A 22,389-nucleotide genomic window follows, 5' to 3' on the forward strand; every position below is an offset into this window, starting at 1 on the left:
GGTGCCAATGGAGAGTCTTCAGAAGACCAGAGACTCTGGCTTTCCGATGGATGGAGACAAAAGATGGCACAAGAAGCCGAATTTTGAATTATCTGCAGGCGTTGGAGAAGATACTCTGGCAATCCGAGGTACAGGACGTTGGCGTAATCAAGGCGAGACACGATTAGAGCCTGCACCGTGATTTTTCTATGTACCTGCGAGAGCAGAGGAAGACATTTTCGGAGCATTTTAAGCAGGCCATAACATTTCGCAGCTAGGCCAAGAATCTGGGGCTTCAACAAGAGATTATTATCAATTTTTACTCCAAGGTTCTTGGCCACGGCAGAGGCAGCCAATGGAGGGAACATGTCCGCAGGCCACCAAGACTGCCACCCAGGATCGGACCGACAACCAAAAAAGAGCACCTTGGATTTATCCGAGTTGCACTTCAGGCTGTTTTGCTGAAACCACTTGAACACAGCCCCAATGCAGCCTCTGATGCTCTCCCCGTCGAAATCAGACCCCTTCTCGCAAGTTAAAAGGAGCTGGGTGTCGTCGGCGTACGACAAGATCTGTGCACCAAATGACTCCGCCCGTGCCGCCAGCGGGGCCATGAAGATATTAAAGAGAGTCGGGCTCAAAATAGAGCCCTGAGGAACTCCCACCTCTAATGGCGGCACCGCGGCAGAGAAAGGAGGGGCCCAGACCGTTTGACGCCGGCCCGCTAGAAAGGACTTAAACCAGCTGAACACCGCCCCCAGCAGACCGATCTCACTGAGTCTCTAAAGGAGACCAATGTGGGGGCTGGTGTCAAAGGCCACCGACAGGTCGAGCATCACCAGCATCGCCTTGCCCCCTACGTCCAAAACCTCCTTGATTGCCTCCGTTACTTCTAGTTGCGCGGTCTCCGTGCTCATGTTGGTACGGAAGCCGGATTGGGTGAAAAGCAGAATGTTATTGGACTCAAGGAAGTTGGAGAGGGAGGAGTGTACATATTTCTCCCTGACTTTGGCAAAGGCTGGCAAAAGGGAGATAGGCCTATATAGTTGGCGTGTTCTGCCGGATCCAGATTGGGCTTCTTCAGAAGCGGTATGATCAGGGCTTGCTTCCAGGCTAGAGGGACCACTCCTGTGCTGAGCGATAGATTGAGCACCAGCTTTATTATGGGAAGCATGGAAAGTTCTATTTATTTATTTTTATTTATTTTGAGCGATTTTTAGAGCGCGCAAATACCCAAGGGTGTCTCGGCGCTATAGTTGCAGAGCTCTCAATTGGGAAGGATAGGTTGAGATCAAAACAACCAAGTTTTGAGTTTTTTCCTGAAATTGAGTAGTGTCGGAGCAGTTTTGATGTGGAGGGGCAACGTATTCCACAGTTTGGCTGTGGCGATGGTGAAACGTTTGTCACCCCAATTTGCTCTTCTTGTGCGAGGGACTCTTAGCAAGTGGGCTGAAGATGAGCGTAGCGTTCTTGAGTGTTCGAGCGGAAGGAAGGCTTGTTTTAGAAATAGTGGGCCTTGGTTGTGGATAGCTTTATATGCTATACATAGAGCCTTGAATTTGATCCGACTCCTTACTGGCAGCCAGTGTAGCTGTCGGATGTACGGGGAGATGGATGAAAATTTAGGGATAGATAACGGGGTCCTGGCTGCTGCATTTTGCACTGTCTGCAATTTGTTGAGGACCTTTTGTTGTGCATTTAGTAGCAAGGCATTACAGTAGTCTGTTTTAGAGAAGACTAAAGTACTGACTAAGGTTTTGCCCGCAGACGGGGGTAGGTAAGGGGTTAGCTTTTTGATCCTTTTTAAAGTGTGGAAGGAAGAGGAAACCACCGAGTTAGCATGCTGTTGGAAGGACATTTTATTATCAAAAATGACTCCTAGGTTGCGTACCTTGGTCACTGGTTCTGGAGGTTGTCCCATCTGAGGTGGCCACCATTGCGGGGACCATGAAGGTTGCAGCCTCCCGAATGTCATCACTTCTGTCTTGTCAGAATTTAATTTAAGACAGTTGGATGACATCCAGGAGCTTATTGCTTTCATTTCGTCTTGGAAGTTGGCTGCCACAGAAATGCCGTCATTGTATACGGACAACACCAGTTGGGTGTAGTCAGCGTAAGTAGTGAGGGAGATTCCATAGGATTTTATGACCCTCGCTAAGTCCGAAACATATATGTTGAAGAGTGTTGGACTTAGCGAGGATCCCTGCGGTACTCCGCAAGGCAGAGAGAAGGTCTGAGAGATGTATTTGCCTATCTTCACTGTTTGAGGGCGGTTGGACAAAAATGAGGCAAGGAGTATTTTGGCTTTGTTTTATATTCCTATGGCCGCGGCACGGTCGATCAAAGTGACATGATCGACCGTGTCGAAGGCTGCGGAGAGATCCAAAAGTATTAGTATCGCTATTAATTTGCCTCTAGTAAGGGACAATCTGATGTAATGATAGAACTGTGAATGCTAATCCTGTGAAAAGCACGTAATCAATAAGGAAATTATTCCCACAGGCTGGGCCTAAGTTTTTAACTTGTAGATACTTTGTGCTATTGCATGTATGTTTTCATGACTGTTTTTAACTGTACGCTTTTATAATTTTAAACCAAAATCGAATAAAGTATATTGAACTTGAACTGAACATCGATTTGGTTGATAGAACAAGTAAAACGCTTGTCCACCACCATCGCCACACCCCCACCCCTACCATTTGTCCTATCTTTCCTAAAGATGACATAATTAGGGGGAATTGCAGCGGCTATGTCTGGGTCCGAGCAATCACCCAGCCATGTCTCGGTAAGAAATAGACAGATCGGCTTTGCTACGACCAAAAGCTCATGTATGTCTAGGGCATGTTTGCTAAGGGATCTAGTATTCAAGAGCAGACACAAGCTCTTAACAGGAGAAGCCAAAGGGGTGGAAACGGGGCCGTTGCCCGGTAGCCAGCCACAGCCAGGACATCGCCTCTTGCCTTTAGGCCGACCAGGGAAAACCGTACAACAGTAGGCCGCCTTTCCCCTTAGAGAGATGAGCTCGGCTACCGTGTATGCCAGCATGATGCCAAATCACTAGGGGAAAGAAAAGGGGGTGGTGATGAACAGAGTGTCTGAATTCAGCAGACCACTCTTACCCAGTCCAAAGATCTGTTCCCATGATTCACTGGGCCAGGGTCAGACTAATTTGCATATAGCCAAGTTCTAAGCTGGGATGGTGCAGTGAGCTGAAAAACGGTGATGGATCAAGCCCTGATCTTTGGACTGGGTAAGAGTGGTCTGCTTAATTCAGACACTCTGTTCATACGCCACCCCCTTTTCTGAATCATTTTTGTCCACCATAAGCGTGGAAGGGTATACTCAGATGTGAGTCCCTAGCTCATTGCACCATCAGGATTCAAGCAAGCCGGGCCGAAGACAGCTGAAATGCCAGAAACCGGTCCCCGGTAGCTTGTTTCCTTCCCAGTATAAGAATTGGCTTGGTAGTTTGGTCTGCCCTGTTCCCATGATGCACTGGGCCAGGGTCAGACTAATTTGCCTATAGCCAAGTTCTGAGCTGGGATGGTGCAGTGAGCTGAAAAACGGTGATGGATCAAGCCCTGATCTTTGGACTGGGTAAGAGTGGTCTGCTTAATTCAGACACTATGTTCATCACCACCCCCTTTTCTGAGCCAAATCACTAGGAGCTGAATATATGGGCCTGCCCGGCCGCACCCGTCCGCCTCCGGGACGCTGACGGGCGCAGACGGGCTTTCCTTGGGCGCGATAGAGGCGCGCCCGCAATGCGCGTCCGCTGCGTGGAGGAGAAAGCCTCTAGATTTATGCCGTCTCAGCCGAGAGAAACCGCACCACTGTGCGTGCCAGTGTGCCTGGCTCCCCCCAAGATGGCCGCTCCCAAAACGCTCTGCCTACATGTCCCGAAGACCCCTACGGCACCTAATCGGCCGTGAGGATGGGGGACAGCAATGTAATCTCCTGTGCAGCACAACCAGTGCAAAGAGGCTGACTAGGAAGACTGCGTAGGGTTAAGCGAGGTGAAAGCTGAGAGCAAGAGGTTACCCGGCAACCGCCTCCGGTAACGAAAAATGAAAGGAGTGAGGGCAGAGTATACAGTTAAAAGTACAATAGTGCAATTTAAAATAGAAGCGCTAGCAATCAGCGCGCAACACGAACACTTTTAAAAATAAGGCAGTACAAAAAGAGGCTAGTAATCAGCAGCGTAAGCACCCACTCGCCCGCAACCAGCATCCGCCTTAGGTAAAGCGGGGGAGGGTCAAGGTCTAACCTGGGCAGCCAATTAGCTCAAATTTATGCCGTCTCAGCCGAGAGAAACTGCACCACTGGTCAGCCGACCAGCGTGCTTGGCTCCCCCCAAGATGGCCGCTCTCAAAACGCTCTGCCTACATGTCGCGAAGACCCCTACGGCACCTAATCGGCCGTGAGGATGGGGGACAGCGATGTAGTCTCCTGCGCTGCACAACCAGTGCAAAGAGGTAAGCGAGGTGAAGGCTGAGAGCAAGAGGTTACCCGGCAACCGCCTCAGGTAACGAAAAATGAAAGGAGAGTGAGGGCAGAGTATACAGTTAAAAGTACAACAGTGCAATTTAAAATAGAAGCGCTAGCAATCAAAATAAGGCAGTAAGAAAAGATAGATAGATAGATAGATAGATGGATAGATAGATAGATAGATAGATTGATGGGTTTGTGTGTTGTTGTCATGTGTGTGTGTGGGGCTGTGTGTGGTGCTGTGTGTGTGTGGGGCTGTGTGTGTGTGGGGCTGTGTGTGTGTGTGGGGCTGTGTGTGTGTGTGGGGCTGTGTGTGTGGGGCTGTGTGTGTGTGTGGGGTTGTGGGTGTGTGTGTGGGGTTGTGGGTGTGTGTGTGGGGTTGTGGGTGTGTGGGGTAATGTGTGTGGGGTTGTGGGTGTGTGGGGTTGTGTGTGTGTGGGGTAATGTGTGGGGGGTAATGTGTGGGGGGGTAATGTGTGGGGTTGTGGGTGTGTGGGGTTGTGGGTGTGGGTGGGGGGTTGTGTTTGTGTGTGTGTGGGGTTGTGTGTGTGTGGGGTTGTGGGTGTGTGGTTGTGTTGTGTGTGTGTGGTTGTGTTGTGTGTGTGTGGTTGTGTGTTTGGGGGGGTTGTGTGTGTGTGTGGTCGGGGGTTGTGTGTGTGTGTGGGGGGGTTGTGTGTGTGTGTGGGGGGGTTGTGTGTGTGTGTGGGGGGGGTTGTGTGTGTGTGGGGGGGGGTTGTGTGTGTGGGGGGTGTTGTGTGTGTGTGGGGGGGTGTTGTGTGTGTGTGGGGGGTGTTGTGTGTGTGTGGGGGGTGTTGTGTGTGTGTTTGGTTGTGTGTGTGCGTTGGCTTAGCGAGACCTAAAAAAGTAGACACTACATGTAAATCGTTTTTTCCGTTCTTCAATCCGAGATAAAAAATCCAAACTCCAATTTGTGGGGTAATGCTTGCTGGGTGAAAATAGAGTACCCTTTCCTCCCTGAAAAAAACGACGATTGGTAGGATTCCATCGTTAGATACAGTAAAATAATCAGAGGAACAGGAAGGATTACTTCCAATAAAGCGAGAAGGGCGGACGGACTAAGTGTTGACATGAAAATGTATTTATTTATTTAAGAAGCTTATAAAGCGCGCAGCTACCCCCAAAGTGGGTGTCCCGGCGCTGTGAAATACATGTTATTCATGAGGAGGAACTACCAGGTGCATGTCCATCATAACCCGGGACTACAGGGGGCCTCAAAGGATAAATAATCAAAGATTGGTAAACAGCCAGGTCTTGAGTTTACGTCGGAATACTTGCTCTGACTCAATGAACCTGAGGTCCAGAGGGAGGCTGATCCAGTACTTGGCAGCAGCCACTCCAAACGTTCTGCCACCACACCTGGCGCAACGAAATCTGGGTGCCACCAAAAGACGAAGGCTGTTTGATCTCAAGGATCTGACGGATACAGATAATTTGAGTCTTTTACTCAGGTAAGCCGGGCCAGTTCCGTTTATAGCACGAAAGGCAAGGATCAGAATTTTGAATTGAATGCGACGGGAAATGGGGAGCCAGTGTAATTCTTTCCGGTAGGCTGAAACCGAGTTACGGGCAGGGATATTTCCAATGAGTCTAGCCGCCGCATTCTGAACAATTTGCAGCCTATCAATGAGGTAGAGGGGGGCACCGGCATACAGGCTGTTGGCATAATCTAGATGTGCTGTGATAAGAGCATAGACAATCGTTTTGCGGGAATCCAAAGGGAGGTAGGGAAAGATCTTCCTAATCATGCGCAGCTTGCCAAAGCAGGCAGGGGTGACTCTGACCTGAGCTTTACAGGACATAGAGGTATCAAAAAGGAAGCCGAGGTTGCGGGCAGACTGGACAGGACTAGGAGGGGGGTTCAGGACAGTAGGCCACCAAAGGGTGGCGGGGGGGCCGATTTTTGGCTAAAGAAAAGAACCTCCGTTTTGTCCGTATTTAGAACCAGATGGTTAGAAGCCAACCACGAGCAGATGTTGCCAAGGCAGTTGCGAAAGTTAGAGAAGTGGGAGTCAGAGTGGTCTCTAAAGGAAAAGACAAGCTGAGTATCATCAGCGTAAGAGACCACCCTGACCCCCCAGGACTCCACTACCCTGGCAAGCGGGCTTAGGTACACATTAAACAAAAGAGGGCTCTTTGGCAGATGGTCAAAGCCTTTAAAAAAAATCCAGGTCAAAGAACGAGATAGGCACTCACAATAAGCGACGGGGTTGTATCTGAAGGGAGGCTCTCTTGGAGGGGGAGGGTAGGAGTAGAGAAGATGTGAGCGGTAAAGCTCCATAATTGATACGTTTTATTCTGGCACTGCAATAGTGTGCACATTGTTTCAGGAAGACATGCTCCAATATAAATCAAACTAAACTCGAGCATTATCTCAACAAGAGAGGGGCATACAATAGACCTGCCTAGTGCCATATATCCACTGATGGCGCTATAAAAATACAACTAACATCTGTATTGGGCATGCTTGTAAATTGTATAATAGCTCACAAAACAAAGGAGTGCTATGTGACACCTTCAGACTCTTTCTAACACTTTGAAGTTTTGTATTTTCCGTTGCAGGAATAGGCCTTTAAAAACATGTTCTATTGGGTTAAAGAAAACAGGACTGTCTTCATGTGTCTCGCCTGTCAGGGAGCATTTGACATCAATGCAGAAAGAGGCATGAAGCAGCAGAAAGAAGGACTGCAAAAGAAGCTTTGAGAGCGGGGAAGAAAGCAATGCAAGGAAGTGAGAACAACAAAAGAAAGGAGACGGGGAGAAAAGGAAGAGAGAGAAAGAGGAATAGTGAGAGATAGGTAAAAAGACAACTGGAGAATGAAAATAAGGATCTAGGGACAGGAGCAAAGGAGAGAAGTAAAGGGGGGGTACACGAGAGAATGAAGACAGTGCGGACACTAGGGAAAGAGAAAAGAAAATAAAAACGGAAAACGATGTGGAAGGTATGGGAGAACGACGAGCCATAAAATAAATGGTAGAACGGAAAAGGAGAAAGCAGTAGAGAGAGGCTAGTGAGAAGAAAGTGAGAAGTTGGGGAGTGAGAAATAAACTAGCGTAGGAGCAAAAACAAATTACACCACAGGGTGGAAGAGAAACAACATACATAGAAAGAAGGACAAGCATGGCAAGGTGGTGGAAGCAAAATGAAGCAATTAAGACAATTGGTGAAAGAAAGAGCAGGAAGGCCAAAATGTCCATTGATCCAAGGGGAAGAAAAAGACTGAGGGCGGGCCATGAGATGGGGGAAAAAAGAGGATTTAAGGAAGAGATGTGGTGCAATGGGTAGGGGGGGTGAGAGCAAAATACAAAGTGGAAGATGGTGGAATCTGAAAGAGAATATAGAAAGACAGACTCAAAATGGAAGAAAGTACGATCGCTAGAAAAGAGAAGATAAGGAATGGAAATCATGAGGGATAGTGAGCAGGCGAGACAGCGCTTTCGCATGTAATCGCCAGGTGCGACACCTAAAAATGGAAGCCTCGGAAGCCTAAAGCAAATCAAGCCTAGCCGGGGTTCACATTAAACATTGTACATAACTATATTAAGTTAATTGGGGAGAGGGGGGCTTGTTACGCACTACTTTCCATAATCATAGAAGCCACATAGCACTTAAAACGTATTTCTATATGAATGCAGCTTTCTTGACCCTGCTCACTACCGCCTGCATTGTCCATTGCCACTGTCAGTGCTGCCAACTACAGTAACACAGCTACTAGCCATCACACTCCTTCAGTCTTGAACGTACCGTAACAGCGTATATTAACTCTGTCTCCTACTAATGTATTTAGATAAATTCAAGAGAAACATCTGTGAGCCCTCCCTGGTTCCGGTGGCTGAGCCACAACAGCAGGTCAGAAGCCATATGCAAATGTAGAGCTAGGGGAGAAGGAATCGCGCTAGCTGTCGCAGAGGAGACACTGATCAAAAGGTGCAGGACTATCGCGCCTCGATGCAGAAGCGACATGCCGCGGAAACTGCAGATTTCTCCTAAACACGTTAACACAAGGCTGTGCCTGCGCAAGATCGCATGCTTTACTTTGTAATATAGTTTGAAGTCACGAAAGGCAGACGTTTTTATATAGCGACGCGTGGCACCATCGTTCTACTTTTAGAGCACAACGTGAGGTTTCTAACAGATAGATAGAAAACAAGCATGAACGAGTCACGTTAGAGGGAGCAGAGGGGAGGGGGGTCGGGAGCAGAGCCTTTGAAGAGCGGAGAAGCAGATTGCCTTCAAGGCAAGTGTGAAGCAGTGGGCGGGGAAGCACAGGAGCAAATATTAAGGTCGGGTCTGATGCAATTATGGCAAGCGCCCTGGGGAAGCCTATGGGAGGGAGGCTGAGGCATTAATGTGGGGAAATGCGCATGCTTGTGGTCACGTGATTTCACGTGAACTGTTGGAAATCCGCACTTGCAATCCGCCTGGTTTAACTTTCTGGTTTCACCCCAATAGGTCTCTCTGCGAGACCTAATAAAGTCATAGAGCTTTGGTCAATCTTATGTTGGATAACGGACTAATTGATATTTTTTTGGTCATATCTTGCATTGTATTATGTGTTTTGAGAAATGTAATTGTTTAATGATGAGCATTTGCTGTATGATATATATATATATATGGAATGGAATAATTGTTAGAACTGTATTATCTGATGATGAATAATATATATATTTTTTTTTAAATGCCTTCTTCCACTCTAAAAAAAAAAAAAGGAAATGCAACAGTAGTAGTAGTAAAATCAGTTTATTTAGACAATAGTCTATAAACCATACACAAGACCATGGATCCACTTAGCAATAGAAATTTTACATCATAGTTCATTTTAACTCAGTACACATTTAAAACCATAAAAGCACTAAATTGATATTTTCCATTTTTTAAAATCTTAATATCTTAAAATGCAACAGGCAACAGGTCTCGCATTTCGCGAGTTTGAGCTATTAAAAATGACAATGCCTTTTATTTTTGTTTTCGTTTTTAAAACCTAACTAAAAGGCATTGTCATTTACAATGCCAATAGCTTAAACTTGTATAAATGCGAGATATATTGCATTGCAAATGCTTATGTTGGTATTTTTGGTATTTGAAGTAGCCCTAAGCAAAAGTTAGTTTTGATAAATACTTCTAATCGCAGATTCTTTACCTTTTAGAATATCCCCAGGCATCAGATTGTATCCAGATATTTTTGTACCATTGTCAGGAAGCCTGGTGTTGGCACCATACCACTCTGGAAGTGATGGAGCAGAGCAGAACATCAGCACCATCATTTTCCTCTGACATCAGTTACTTTCTTTGTGTCACTCGATGTGTATGTATCCTAAGCTCCACTCCTAACTTTGTAAAATGTTTTGAAGTAATTGGTCTCAGTCACAAGCCATTACTGTGACCGTTCCACTTCCCACTCCAAGTTTTTTTGTAAATCCAAGTTCCATATGCAAACATAAAAGCGAAGTTGGACACAACCTTAACCTGCCACTTTGACTCCAAAGAAAAAGGCGCAAGGGCACCAGTCACACTCCACTGTGGTCATTGGCCAGAGAGCAAATTCTGCAGTTGGTCCTGATGTGCCTCAGGTTCCCAAGTCGATCTAACTCTTCACAGAACGAGGCCTTCAGAGAGGCCATGCAGCAAATCTTCAGTGCGTTACCAGCACACACTGTCATTTAGGGCCTCTGAAACAACAAGGGCCTTATATCTTGGATTTCAAAATGCCAGTGGGCTTTATTCCTCCCCTGAAACAGAGCTTGACTTACAACATGGGCCACCAGTGGCTCCCTTTAGGGGCCACAGATGGGGATCCTTCAGATATTGTAACAACTGGCAGGGGTTCCAATCCTCCTATCCTCTTACCCTACTAAAATGGCCAACAGATCACTTTAGTTTTCCCCCAGTGAGATATCACATTTGACAGATGGGTTTTGGAAATTGCACTAACAGGCTGCGCCCTACCTTTTCTATTCTCTGTATCTAATATCCCTTCAATACCAAACCAGATTTCAGCAGAGCATCCATCGTACTACAGACGGTATACCTTCTGCTGTCCAAGGTTGCCATACAGCGTGTACTTGACTCCAAGACAGTCAGTCAAAGGGAAATCCCTGGTGGACACTTGAGTATGGACTACTATACTTCCATACCTGTCAGTCTAAGCATTGCTTAGACAGACCGGTATGGAAGTATAGTAGTCCATACTCGAGTGTGCACCCAGGGATTTCCCTTTGACTGACTGTCACTGTACCCTGTTCCCTGGTGCTAGTGGGGTACTGTCTCTCTAGATATCTCGACTCCAAGACGACAAGATAGCTATTATTGCTTTTTCTTTGTCCTAAAAAAAGTGCTTTAATAGGCCCGGATCATATATGCTCTGTTCCCAGGACACTGGATTGTCTACTTGTACCTGCAGAATGTGTGTTTTCCTGCACCCGACCTGCAGTCCCATGGGCATTATCTGCAGTTCAAGGTAGGCCTGGAGAATTTTCAGTTGGCTGTGCTCCCTTACGGCCTCCCCTACACCCCACATGTTTTCAAGAAAGTGATAGTCGTGGTTGCTACCCATCTTCGCAGGTTGGAAGGTTCTGCATTCTTGTACCTTGTCGAGAGGCTCAGAAAGTCAATAACCACCTTCTGACAGGAACTTTTACCATTGCTGAGTTTCACCAGAACAAGACCAAATCCTACCTAATTCACCTTAATTTTGGGCACCAGCACTTAATTTTCCACATCAGACTTTGACCCAGAACAAGCGAGAGAAAAATACAGTAGGGGAAGATGAGTAAAGAGAGACTGAAAAACAGTGGCATTGTGTGTCTGGTGATGGATTAACGATACATATTGGTGAATTACTACTACAGATAGCCTTGATATTCAGCGTTCCAACCTTTTGGTTGGATCACTGAAATAATATCTACTACCAAAACATATAGTTACCAAAATATCGATGACAAAATATCGAGGGACATAATATAGACTTTCTATCTTCACTAAGGTAAGTACAAAAATATCGACTTTAAAATATCGAGTGTTAAAAATATAGACTGTCAAAATATCGATTTTTTTATGTCTTTAAAATAAGTTAAAACTATTATAATATTACATATATTTAATATAAACATTGTTAAAATTATTAAATAAATGTAACATTATTACATAATTAATGTAAATTTAAAAATTAATAATAATAATACATATATATATATATATAAATACATGTTATTAATAAAACATATAGAATATATTTACCGTGGCATAGCAAAAGGTTTAAATTTAATGTAACCACTCCAGTGGGTGCTACATTACAGAGAGATCGTTGGATAGCGTAGGGGTAAAAATTACTATTCCCACTCCAGTGGGTGCTACAGTAGAGAAAGCGTACGCCTGTACCCCAAAAACCCAAAACTGACCCTGAACCCTAAAAATATCCCTGTACCCCAAAAACCCAAAACTGACCCTGAACCCTAAAAATACCCCTTTACCAAAAAACCCAAAACTGACCCTGAACCCTAAAAATACCCATTTACCCAAAAACTGAAAACTGACCCTGAACCCTAAAAATACCCCTTTACCCAAAAACTGAAAACTGACCCTCAACCCTAAAAATACCCCTTTACCCAAAAACTGAAAACTGACCCTGAACCTTAAAAATACCCCTTTACCCAAAAACTGAAAACTGACCCTGAACCCTAAAAATACCCCTTTACCCAAAAACTGAAAACTGACCCTGAACGCTAAAAATACCCCTTTACCCATAAACTGAAAACTGACCCTGAACCCTATAAACACACAACCCGCTACAGAAAATAAATTAATTTTTTTTATTATTTATCAATTATTTATTTTAAATTAATTACCAATTATATTTTAATTATTTACCAATTATTATTTAATTAACAATTAGATTAAATTTACTTAATTAATTATAATAAATTACTTCCCACCCTATTCCCCTATAAACAATAAACACACAACCCGCTACAGAAAATAAATTACTAAAAATTATCAATTAATCATTTTTAATTAATTAACTATTATTTTAATTAATTACCAATCATTATTTAAGTAACAATTACATTAACTTTACATAATTAATTATTTATAATTAAATTACTTCCCACCCTATTCCCCTATAAACCCACAACCCGCTACAGATTTATATTACTCAAATATTATTAAATATTAATAACTTACCTTATTTTCGATATTTTTGTTGTCTATATTTTTTCTAGTCTATATTATGTCTAGTCTATATTTTTGAATCGATATTTTGGCTATTCTAGTCGATATTAGTCGATATTTTTGTTGTCTATATTTTGTCTAGTCTATATTTTGTCCAGTCTATATTTTTTACTCAATATTTTGTCCAATCGATATTTTGGACTCGATATTATGTCTGTTTACCCTTTTGGTGGCAGCTTTGGAGCCAACGTTTTAGGCCTTTGCACTTATTATTTTACAATTTCAACAATGGTGAGTGAGGTTATGTGCCAAGAGGCTTTGCATCTCTGGGGTTGGCTGGAGCTCCAAGACCTCTTTATGGTTGCCAACCACCTGGCAGGGTCCCTGAATGCCAGAGAGGATGAACTGAGCAGACGTCTTGCAGAATATGAGGTGTGATTACATCCCAAAATGGTGCAGGATATCTTCCCACAAAGAGGAGTTCTGGGTAGACTTTTTCACCAATGTCCGGAACATGCAGTGTGAACAATTCCGTGTGTTGCAGTCTCTGTAGGAGCACTCACAAGTAGATGCATTCTGGGTGGAATGGGATGAGAGAATCCGGTATGCATACCCTCCACTGCCTCTCCTGCCTTGTGTCCTAAAGGACCTAAAGAACAACTGGGCCCAAGTCATCCTGGTGGCTCTGAAATGGGCCAGGAGAATTCGGTAGTCGAACATCTGTCCTTCAGGCTACTTCAGGCGAGCCTCCTGTCTCAGCAGCACGGTGGGGTCCTCCACCCAAATCTATGCAACTTACATCTCCATGCATGGAGATTGAGCAGTGGCAGTTAACCGCTTTCGATCTGCCACCTCAGGCCGTAGATGTCGTCTTCAGCGCCATAAGCCTACCACAAAATCCATTTCTGCCAGGTACTGGGAAAGATTTCATGCTTGATGTGGTGCTCTGACCTCTGACCCCTTACAGCTGAAAATGTTGGATGTCCTTTTATTTTATGTTTAGCCCAGCAAGATTTTGCAGTGGCCACTGTAAAAGGTTATTTCTTGGCCCTTCCTTGTTTTTTATATTTTCCTAACCAAACGTCCTTGTTCACATCACCTGTTGTGATGAGTTTAATGAAAGGTTTGACTCACTTTCCCTACCAAGCAGGTTGTAATGTCTTGGTGCTGCCTTAACTTGGTCTTGACAGTCCTTCTGTGTATGCCCTTTCAGCCTATGCATAACTTGATCTCCTGACCTTGACGAATGCTCTTCACTGAAACCATGTATTTGTTGCTTGAATGAACTGCAGGTACTGTTAGTGCAACTGCCCTACACCACCTATTTTTTTACTGACCAGCTGGTGCTGAGGACCAGAAGATGTGGTTCTCGTCCGCATTGGGTGATCCATTGCCCTAGTCTACCAGCTTTCTTTGCTCCCCCCTTACCAATGGTACCCATCGGTTAAACTTGTAAAATTCTTTAATCTCTTACATAGATCATTCCAAGGATCGTAGATGATCAACTATTTGTGGGTTTTTTCTGGACAAAGGAATATTGTACAGAAGATGGCCTGTTGAGGTGGATAGTCATGTGCATTAGGATCTGCTACGCGCTTGCCAAGAAGCATTCCCCAAAAGATCTAAGATCCCATTCCACCATGGCTAAGGTTGCTATCACCGAGTTGGAGCGAGTGCTACCTAGCCTCAGCCAGGCTATAATTTGGGCATCAGTTCATACATTCACATAGCACTATTGCCTTCACAGCCATATTTGACAGGAAGGACACTTTATCTGCTCTGTTCTGCAAGATGTTAAAGTCTGAGCTGCCTCCACAGATTCTTCACTTTGGGGAGGTACTTATTTGGTGTATGTTTTAAGGTGAGGAATCTGCGGTTAGAAGCATCCATCAGAAAAAGTTACTGATCCTTGGTAATACTCTTTATGGTGGCTGCTCCATCTAACTGCAGTTTCCTCACTGTCCTCCTATATCCTGATTCTGTGAAATGGTCTCTTTTAGAACACCAATAAAGGCTCCTACGTTAATGCTCAGCACATTGTAACCCACGGTTGTTCACACACCTGAAGGCGCAGAAAGGGTATAGACAATAAACCGATGTCGGATTGTAGGGGTGACACTTATGTGCAGTTCCACTCTCACTTCTGGGGTGATATGGAGCCAACACAGGAGGAGAGCTGCACAACATCACCTAGTGCTGTGTGAAAGCACTGCTAAAAGATGCTCCGAATCCAGTCGTGTACCTGTGGGGATTGTCTAAGTTGAGGAACTATTAGTTAGTAAGATTATCAACAAGAAACATAATTACGGTGGGACTTGTTCTTAAGGTGCTTTTGCAATGACATCAAGCTTGTGAGGAAATGTTTTCTTATACTTCCCTATTTTTGTTGTTCAGTTTATGTCATAGAAGATAGAGGGATACCTTTCAGACAGTGTCAAGGAGCACATTGCATCCTGATTTCACCATCTCAAGTCTGCCCACCTTTGGCAGAATTGGAATGGCTCTTTTGAGAAATTGAAAGGATGTAAAACTAATGTGAAGGTTTATGCTGATGGTTAAATAGGACTAAATGAGGCGTCATTAGGAAGAAGCTGTGGTGTCATATGTGGGTAGTTCAAATGAATACATGAGGTAAGCAACGCATTCAAAGAGGAGAATCGATGCTACTTAGTGGCCGGACATAAGGATGTCTGGTAATGTTAGGAGGTACTACCATATTTCCTGAACTTAATGTAGCACGTGTACTGAATTTGGATAGGGCCAGTTTTGGAACGTTTTAGAAGTTAGAAAAGGACTCCCTATGTGACAGAAGCGTTTCGGTTGATGGCTTAGAGCCTACCTTCTGAAAAAGGGATTATTCTTTACCCTTCTTTACCTTTTCTTTCCGGCAAGTTGCAGTATCCCCTAGTTGTGTTTCGTGCATTTTTTTTCTTGCTTATTAAACAAGTTTCTCTTTAAAAGGAGTATTTAAATATGTGTATGTTTTGGGATCTTCGTGACACTTTGTGCTAGTGTGAACTGTGACCTTTTCACGTGTCGGCCACTTGGGGTTTTTGTGATATAAAATGTTAAAGCCTTAATCATTTTCATTACTTCCTCCTCTCGCTAGTGAACCAAATTCTTGGTGGCATTGTTATAATCCTGTCCAGCCTCCCACGCAAATGCTGCACCTGATTCGTGTTACAATAAAATGGGAGAAGCAATGTCTTCCAGTGCTGCAGTTTGAGTTACTATGAAAGTGTACTGGAACCTGCTAACCAGACCCCAGTTCCAGTGCGCTCTTCCTAAAACTGATATATGTAAATTGGTGACCCACTTATAAGTCCCTGGTAAATGCTATCAGTGATGCATAGGGCATGGTTGTTAAAGGGGTCACCAGGGCCTGAAGCAGAGTTTGTGCCACCTTGATTTACCCAACAAAACATATGACAGCAGTCCTGCAATTGTAGACAACAGGAGTAGTGCAAACTGCTCGAACTCGACTTTGCCCTCACCAGGTGTTGCTTGGTAAAAGCGATATTTGAATATATACCAGTCACCTCTAAGGTAGCCTCCTGGACCTAGGAGGCAGGGTGCATTATATTAAAGGTGACAACATGTAAATGCTAACCTATATGTTCCTACAGCAGCATTTTTCCATTAAAAAACGCTATAAGTGATCATCGGTCCATAGGATAACGTGCAGGTATCCCCGAGGTTGCCAGCTCCACGATGGTACTGCCGAAATATGTCACTTACCTCCTTACCCATGAGCAGATTCCCATACCAGAGTTGCTGTGGCATGCAACCAGAAGATGACTCCTCCCTCCAAGGTGGTGAGCTTCAAAGCATTTACCGCCTCTAATATGTATCCATGCTGTCTCCTAAAGTAGTAAACAACTCTTCCCCTGGCCCCAGGCACACAAGACGGGTGATAAAATCATGTAGTCAAACGGTGTATACCTCCTGAATGCTAGCCACACCCCTAGGGTGGGCTACCTTGTCTGTACAGCGGAGGAAGACTTCTGTCATTTTTAAAAGTGGTAGAACATAGGGTTCTGGGTAGCAATGGTGACACACACCACTGGATCAGGTCACCTTAGGTACATAATAGCCCCTGGGGTAAGTAACCCATTGGCCGCTTGCACCCACACCCCTAATGCCCCTAAATACAGGTTATGTATGGGTCACCCCAGACACCAGTACCTCACTTATGATGTGACTTGCAGCAGAGGACTAAGAAAAGACCCAGGTCTGCGACAACAGGATCTGTACTGAGCACAGGTGTGAAACTTTGCTTCTGTGGCAACTTTGGTGTTACTGCATGACTCCTACTTGTTCAGGCCGAAGACTGGTTCCCCAGACAGGGGGACCCCCCATTTGGGAGCCAAAGGCAACTCCAGACTCCCCTGGACTAGTGGTACTAGTCCCCACTACACTGCAGGTATAAACAGCGCACCAGAACAAAAGTATGGCTGACCATCAGGCCCTCCGAGGAGTCACCCAAAAGTAGACGGTCCAATGCAATGTGGGAAACGTAGTCCTGACCTCCAACAAGTTACATATGGCTACCGTTTTTCTCCAGACATCGAAAAAAATGTGTTGCTGGCCTTACCGCTGCCTAGGCTTGTTGTTGGCCATCCTGAAAACCACCACCTTTATTCGACGCTGCACCTCAAGGAAACACCATAGCACCTTTGTCGAACTTCAGCAGCGGATGCATTGTGTAGGGGTGAAACCAGCTCCTCCTCGGCTCCCACTTCAGCATCTTGGACAGCCAGCACAATTCTTCAGCCAGGCTTCTCGAGCCATATAAAATCAAACTGACTGTTGTAGCTTGGTCCTGGGACCCGAAACCCCTTTATCTTCCTTGGGTACCACGCAACTTAACCTACAAGTGACTGATTGTCACTAGTGCTTTTCAGCAGTGACCGCAATGCTAAAGTTCTGTAGTCTTGATTTAATTTTGCATCTGAAATCCATTAAACTGTGTTTAACTTGGACCTTTTTGACTAAAGTTCCTCAAACGTTTTGCCTTCCTCCTAGACCTTTTTCTGACATAATGTTGCCGACTTAGGTGCTTTGGGCACTTTTGCCACTGCTGAACAGTGTAAAAAGTGCAAGTGTTCCCTGTACAAATTGTTATGGTAATTGGTTGTCCATAATTGGTATGTTTGTCTAACTATTAAAGTGCCTAGTAAAGTGCACAACGTGTGCCAGGGCTGGTAATACAAATACTACTAGTGGGCCTGCAGCACTAATTGTGCCACCCACTCAAGTAGCCCTAAAAAGAGATCTTAGGCCTGCCACTGCAGTGCCTGCGTGCAGTTTAACTACCTTGTTGTCCTGACATGTGCACCCACTTGCCAGGCCTAGCGTCTTATGCAAATCAGACCCCACTATAGTAGGACCAAGGTACCCCCCTGGGCAGGGTGCAGTGTATGTGAAAGGTAGGACATGTACTGAGGTGTGTACCATGTCCTGACGGGGAAATACTTCCAAATTCGTTTTTCACTGTTCAAGGCCATCTTGCCCATGGGACAGAATGGGGAATGCTGTGTCACATGTTTCCCGCATAACTTCCCATAGGCATAAAATGGAGAGAGGGAGTTTAGTGTGCCTGAACTCAGAATTTAATAACGCAACTTTTTGTGAAGATGGGTTTTAAATTGTGTGCTTAGAAACCACGTTGTTAGAAATGGTTGCCTAACTGTTTTAAACCATCCTGCGTGCTTCTGCCTGTTTATGTATTGACCATCTGGGTTTGGATGTGACCGGGCCTGGGGAGTTTCCTGATACCAGAGAAGCAGCAACAGGCTGGCCTGCATTTGATCTGAGGGGGGGAGGAGTAGCCCCCCTGGATGTGAAGAGGGCTGTGTTGCTGCCACAAAAGGGTGGCTTCACCTCCTGCTGAGAGTCTGGGCCCCAGACCTGCACTATCAAAGGGAGAGGGTTTGTACTGGCAGGAAGACAACCAGGTCTGGTTTGGACTGGGGTCAGAGCCCCCATGAACACAAAGACTTGAACCTACTTTGTGATCAAGAGGAACCTCTGCCAAAGAAGAACAGCTAAAAAGACTGAAGAGAAGGACTGCCCTTGCTGGGTGTTCTGGGGCTGACCTGCAGTTTGATGATTTGACTAATGAGAGGACAAAGGACTTTGCTGTGTGTTGTGTCCCCCCTGCTTGTGAGGACTTTGCTGTGTCCTGAAGTAGGGTGTCTCCAAGGGCTTGAGGACAGCTGGTCCCCGCTGCTGGTCCACGCTGCTGTATTGCTGTTTGTGGCCCGAGCCGTCATCGTAACGGAGGCTGAGAGTGAGGATCACCGCCGCCGCCCCGAGCCGTAACGTACTACAGGATTTCTTGAAGCTAAGAAAGCTACAAGGTGAAAGGGATCGTGATCATTGTTCATCGATAAGAATCTGCCGAAGGTCGCCAACGAAGGAGAAGGCAGCGCAGTACAGCGTTCCTAACACAGGAGCAGCAACATCATCAGGACCGCCCAGCAGGATGTCCGATGAGTGGGGAAAGAGCGAGGCGACGTATCCCCTCGGGTAAGGCTTGGACACTGGTCGGGAGCCGCAAGCGTGTGTGGCCTGAGTAGGCGTGGAGAAGGAGTACAGGAGTGCTCCGAGCTCTCTCCCGCTGCACCGCGTTAGACACGAGTCCCCCAGCGGCCCGTGCCTGCCCAGCAGTACCGGGTCTGCCTCTTTAAGCTTATGACAATTGTCTCTGGTGTTGGGGCCTAGTGGCGGCCCGAGTTGATTGCGCAGATTGGCGTACAGCAGTATTCCTTGCATTACGAACTGCCTGATTCTCGCATTAAGAATCGAATAATCCTTGCATTACGAATAGCATTATTCTTGCATTACAACCTACATTATTCTTGCATTACGACCTGCATTATTCGTGCGTTACGAACTGCATTAGTATGAGCATTAAGGACTGTCACTACGACATTACGAACTGCATAGCATTGCATTAGGACTGCATTAGATCATTGTGAACTGCTAATACCGCAGGAACTTATAAGTGATTGCTGGACTAATAACTGGCAGAGTGATATATTACGAATACGCATTTGTTGAATTTCTATAGTTTGGTCTCATCGTATTCCTTTTGATAAAGACGCCTCTATTTTTTATAAAAACCAGTGGGTGTACATTTGTGGTGTTATCACTGTGTTGCTTGGAGCATGGTTGCAAATACTTCACACATTGCCTTGAAGATAAGCCTTGCTGCTCATGCCAAGCTACCGGGGGGGTGAGCTGGGGTTATCTAAGAGGGTATCCCTCCTTTCCCTGACTAGAAGCAAGGGTCCCTATTTGGACTAAGGTATCTACCTTAGCCAACTAGAGACCCCCAAATTTAACACTCCGTTTAAACTTAACTGATTAACTCAGTTTTGGCATCTAAGTTTATATAAAAATCTGCTACATTTTTATACATCGGTGTTGAATTTCTTACGAGTCGTGCCAATTACTTATCGCCTAAGTTTGGGACTTTGAAATGCTTAACATATACTCCTCTAGTAAAGCCTTACTGCTCCTAGCAACACTACCAGGAGTGAGCGAATGATTAATTATTGTGAATCCAAGGATCATCCTAGCAGTATTGTGTGAGTATTACATAGTGAAGCCTAAATAGACTCACTGCATAAACCTCCACTTTCCTACAAGTTCAAAGCACGTGAAAGAGACAGAGGGAGGAGGAATGTATAAATGGAAGGGTGTTAGAAGAAGCGTGCCAGAGCTTACTGATGCTGTTATGTAATATCTGTGCACAATGACTTTTGTGACTACTGATATGCTTCAAAGGGGTTGAAAACCATTATCTGATCTATTGTCACCCCCTGCTATTAGATACAATGAGACTACATAATATATCTGTGATCTTCCTTGTCTTCGAGTTTCATTTTTTAAGTTTAGCATATTCATTAGTTGATTTCAGCTAATTGCCAAATTACCAAATTTCAAGCTTTCCTCACTCCCCATCTGTATCAGTAGGGTATTTCAAACATTGTTTGTTTAATGTCATATCAGTTCAAATTGTAAAGCTAAGCTTTGTTTCTTTCAGAAAAAGGAATTCTGATGGACGGTTTATTCATTTGACCATATGTTAACTGGCTCCCTGACGCCATGGGTAAGTTTAAATATTGATCAAACTTTTCATTGAGAATTAACATTAACAAAACTTGACTTTTATCATTGTCTTTGACGGAAAATATATGATCCTATGTTGTTGTTGCCTGTGTTTTTGCAGATGTCACTTGTAATAGTTTATTGTACGTTTTTAAGGATGTGTCAGAAATTGTTAACAAACATGCTCAATCATGAGCCTGCCCACCAAATGTGTTGAGATGGCCTTAGTCACCTTATTAAGATCCAACCACTCTGACCATCGTAGTCTTGTCATAAGCATTAACCAATAGTAAAATTATACTAACTAGATCAAAATGCATTTCCTAGACAGTAGTTGCTGTTTCAAGCTTTTGAATTTTGGCAAGTGAAAACTAGTAGTCTAGTTCCAAGCAGCGTGAAAGCTAGTGTTAAGATTGAATCGAATTAAGTTTGACCTGTCAAAAAATGCACATATTGTGTGCTGATTGCACACCCTTTAAACACTGTCATACAAAATAATCACATCTTTCAGTAACTTAAAGTTTGGAATACGTAAAGCACAAACTACACTCTTTGTAACTGGTGCATCATAAGGTATCCAAGCTTACTCAAGTACAGTAACTTCAGGTGTGAAATAATAAATATAAAACTCTACCAAATATTTGATATTCACGTTGGAAATAAAACTCAGTACATTTCATTATATTATAAGTAAGTTACATTCCAATTTAATCATCTGTTTATTCTGCAATGAAACTGATTTTAATGTCTTCCATAATATTACAGCTTTTTGTTCAGTTCTTAGAATTGTTAATAAGATTTTTTTTGTGAGTGTATATACAAGTGTGTGCGTGCTCAACCTGCGAGTCCATTCTCTAAAAAAAACATTTTTGGGGATGAATGAATATAATTTTCACTAAGTACACCTTGGCAGTTCAAAAGCCACTATGTTCAAATTAATATGTTATATAGGAGTGAAGAACAGGTGACGTTTTAAAGAAACTATATAGCAAAACGTTATCAACCATACCAAAACATGTTCCCCACTGTTAGTTTTTTTACCACGCTTTGCCGAATTTTGTTATTTATCCAACAGTTGAGTAGTTATAAGATCATCAGTCGTCTGTCTCTGATCGTGGAACTGCCATGCACACCTCTTACCCATCAGTCTTTACCCTCAGATAGTGTCACGTTTCCCTCTCAACTCTTTCTTTAAAAAGAATTGATTTTACTATTGCTGTGTAAGGTATATGTAAAATCTTAGATCCAAACTTTAACCATTGATGAAGGATATTGGGAATCCACCTGTACGTTGATTTGCTTTGTTGAGTGGTGAACAGCATGAAGTAGGAAAGCTGCAATCTAGGTAAAATGGCACAGGTTTGATTAAATAAATTATTGGAGTCCCTTTTAGGTGATTTCTGATAAATTTTCATACAAATTATCACTTCGTTCTGAACAGTACCAATTTATAAACAACATTAAGAAAAGCAAAACATTTAAGTAGTACTTCAAGAAATAACAGTCACAGCCTCTAGATAAACAACCACACCCTGGCAGAAGCAATCCTAGTGTGGTGTTTTCTTGAACATTGGCAAGACAACAAAATATTGGCACTTTGATCTCTAGAAGATGCA

General features: G+C 44.2%; 1 protein-coding gene across 1 annotated transcript in view; it reads left to right on the forward strand.

Moving 5' to 3' along the window:
* Positions 1-22,389, forward strand: part of MAP3K2 (mitogen-activated protein kinase kinase kinase 2) — a 409,487-nt gene that overhangs the window by 112,299 nt on the left and 274,799 nt on the right. Inside the window, exon 2 of the mRNA XM_086954496.1 lies at positions 20,709-20,774. Within this exon, the coding sequence (XP_086810622.1) occupies positions 20,771-20,774 (4 nt within the window). The 5' untranslated portion in view covers positions 20,709-20,770. The remainder of the gene's footprint in view (positions 1-20,708; positions 20,775-22,389) is intronic.

The sequence above is a fragment of the Lissotriton vulgaris genome, chromosome 2_1, assembly GCF_964263255.1.
Source record: "Lissotriton vulgaris chromosome 2_1, aLisVul1.2, whole genome shotgun sequence".
Classification (NCBI taxonomy): domain Eukaryota; kingdom Metazoa; phylum Chordata; class Amphibia; order Caudata; family Salamandridae; genus Lissotriton; species Lissotriton vulgaris.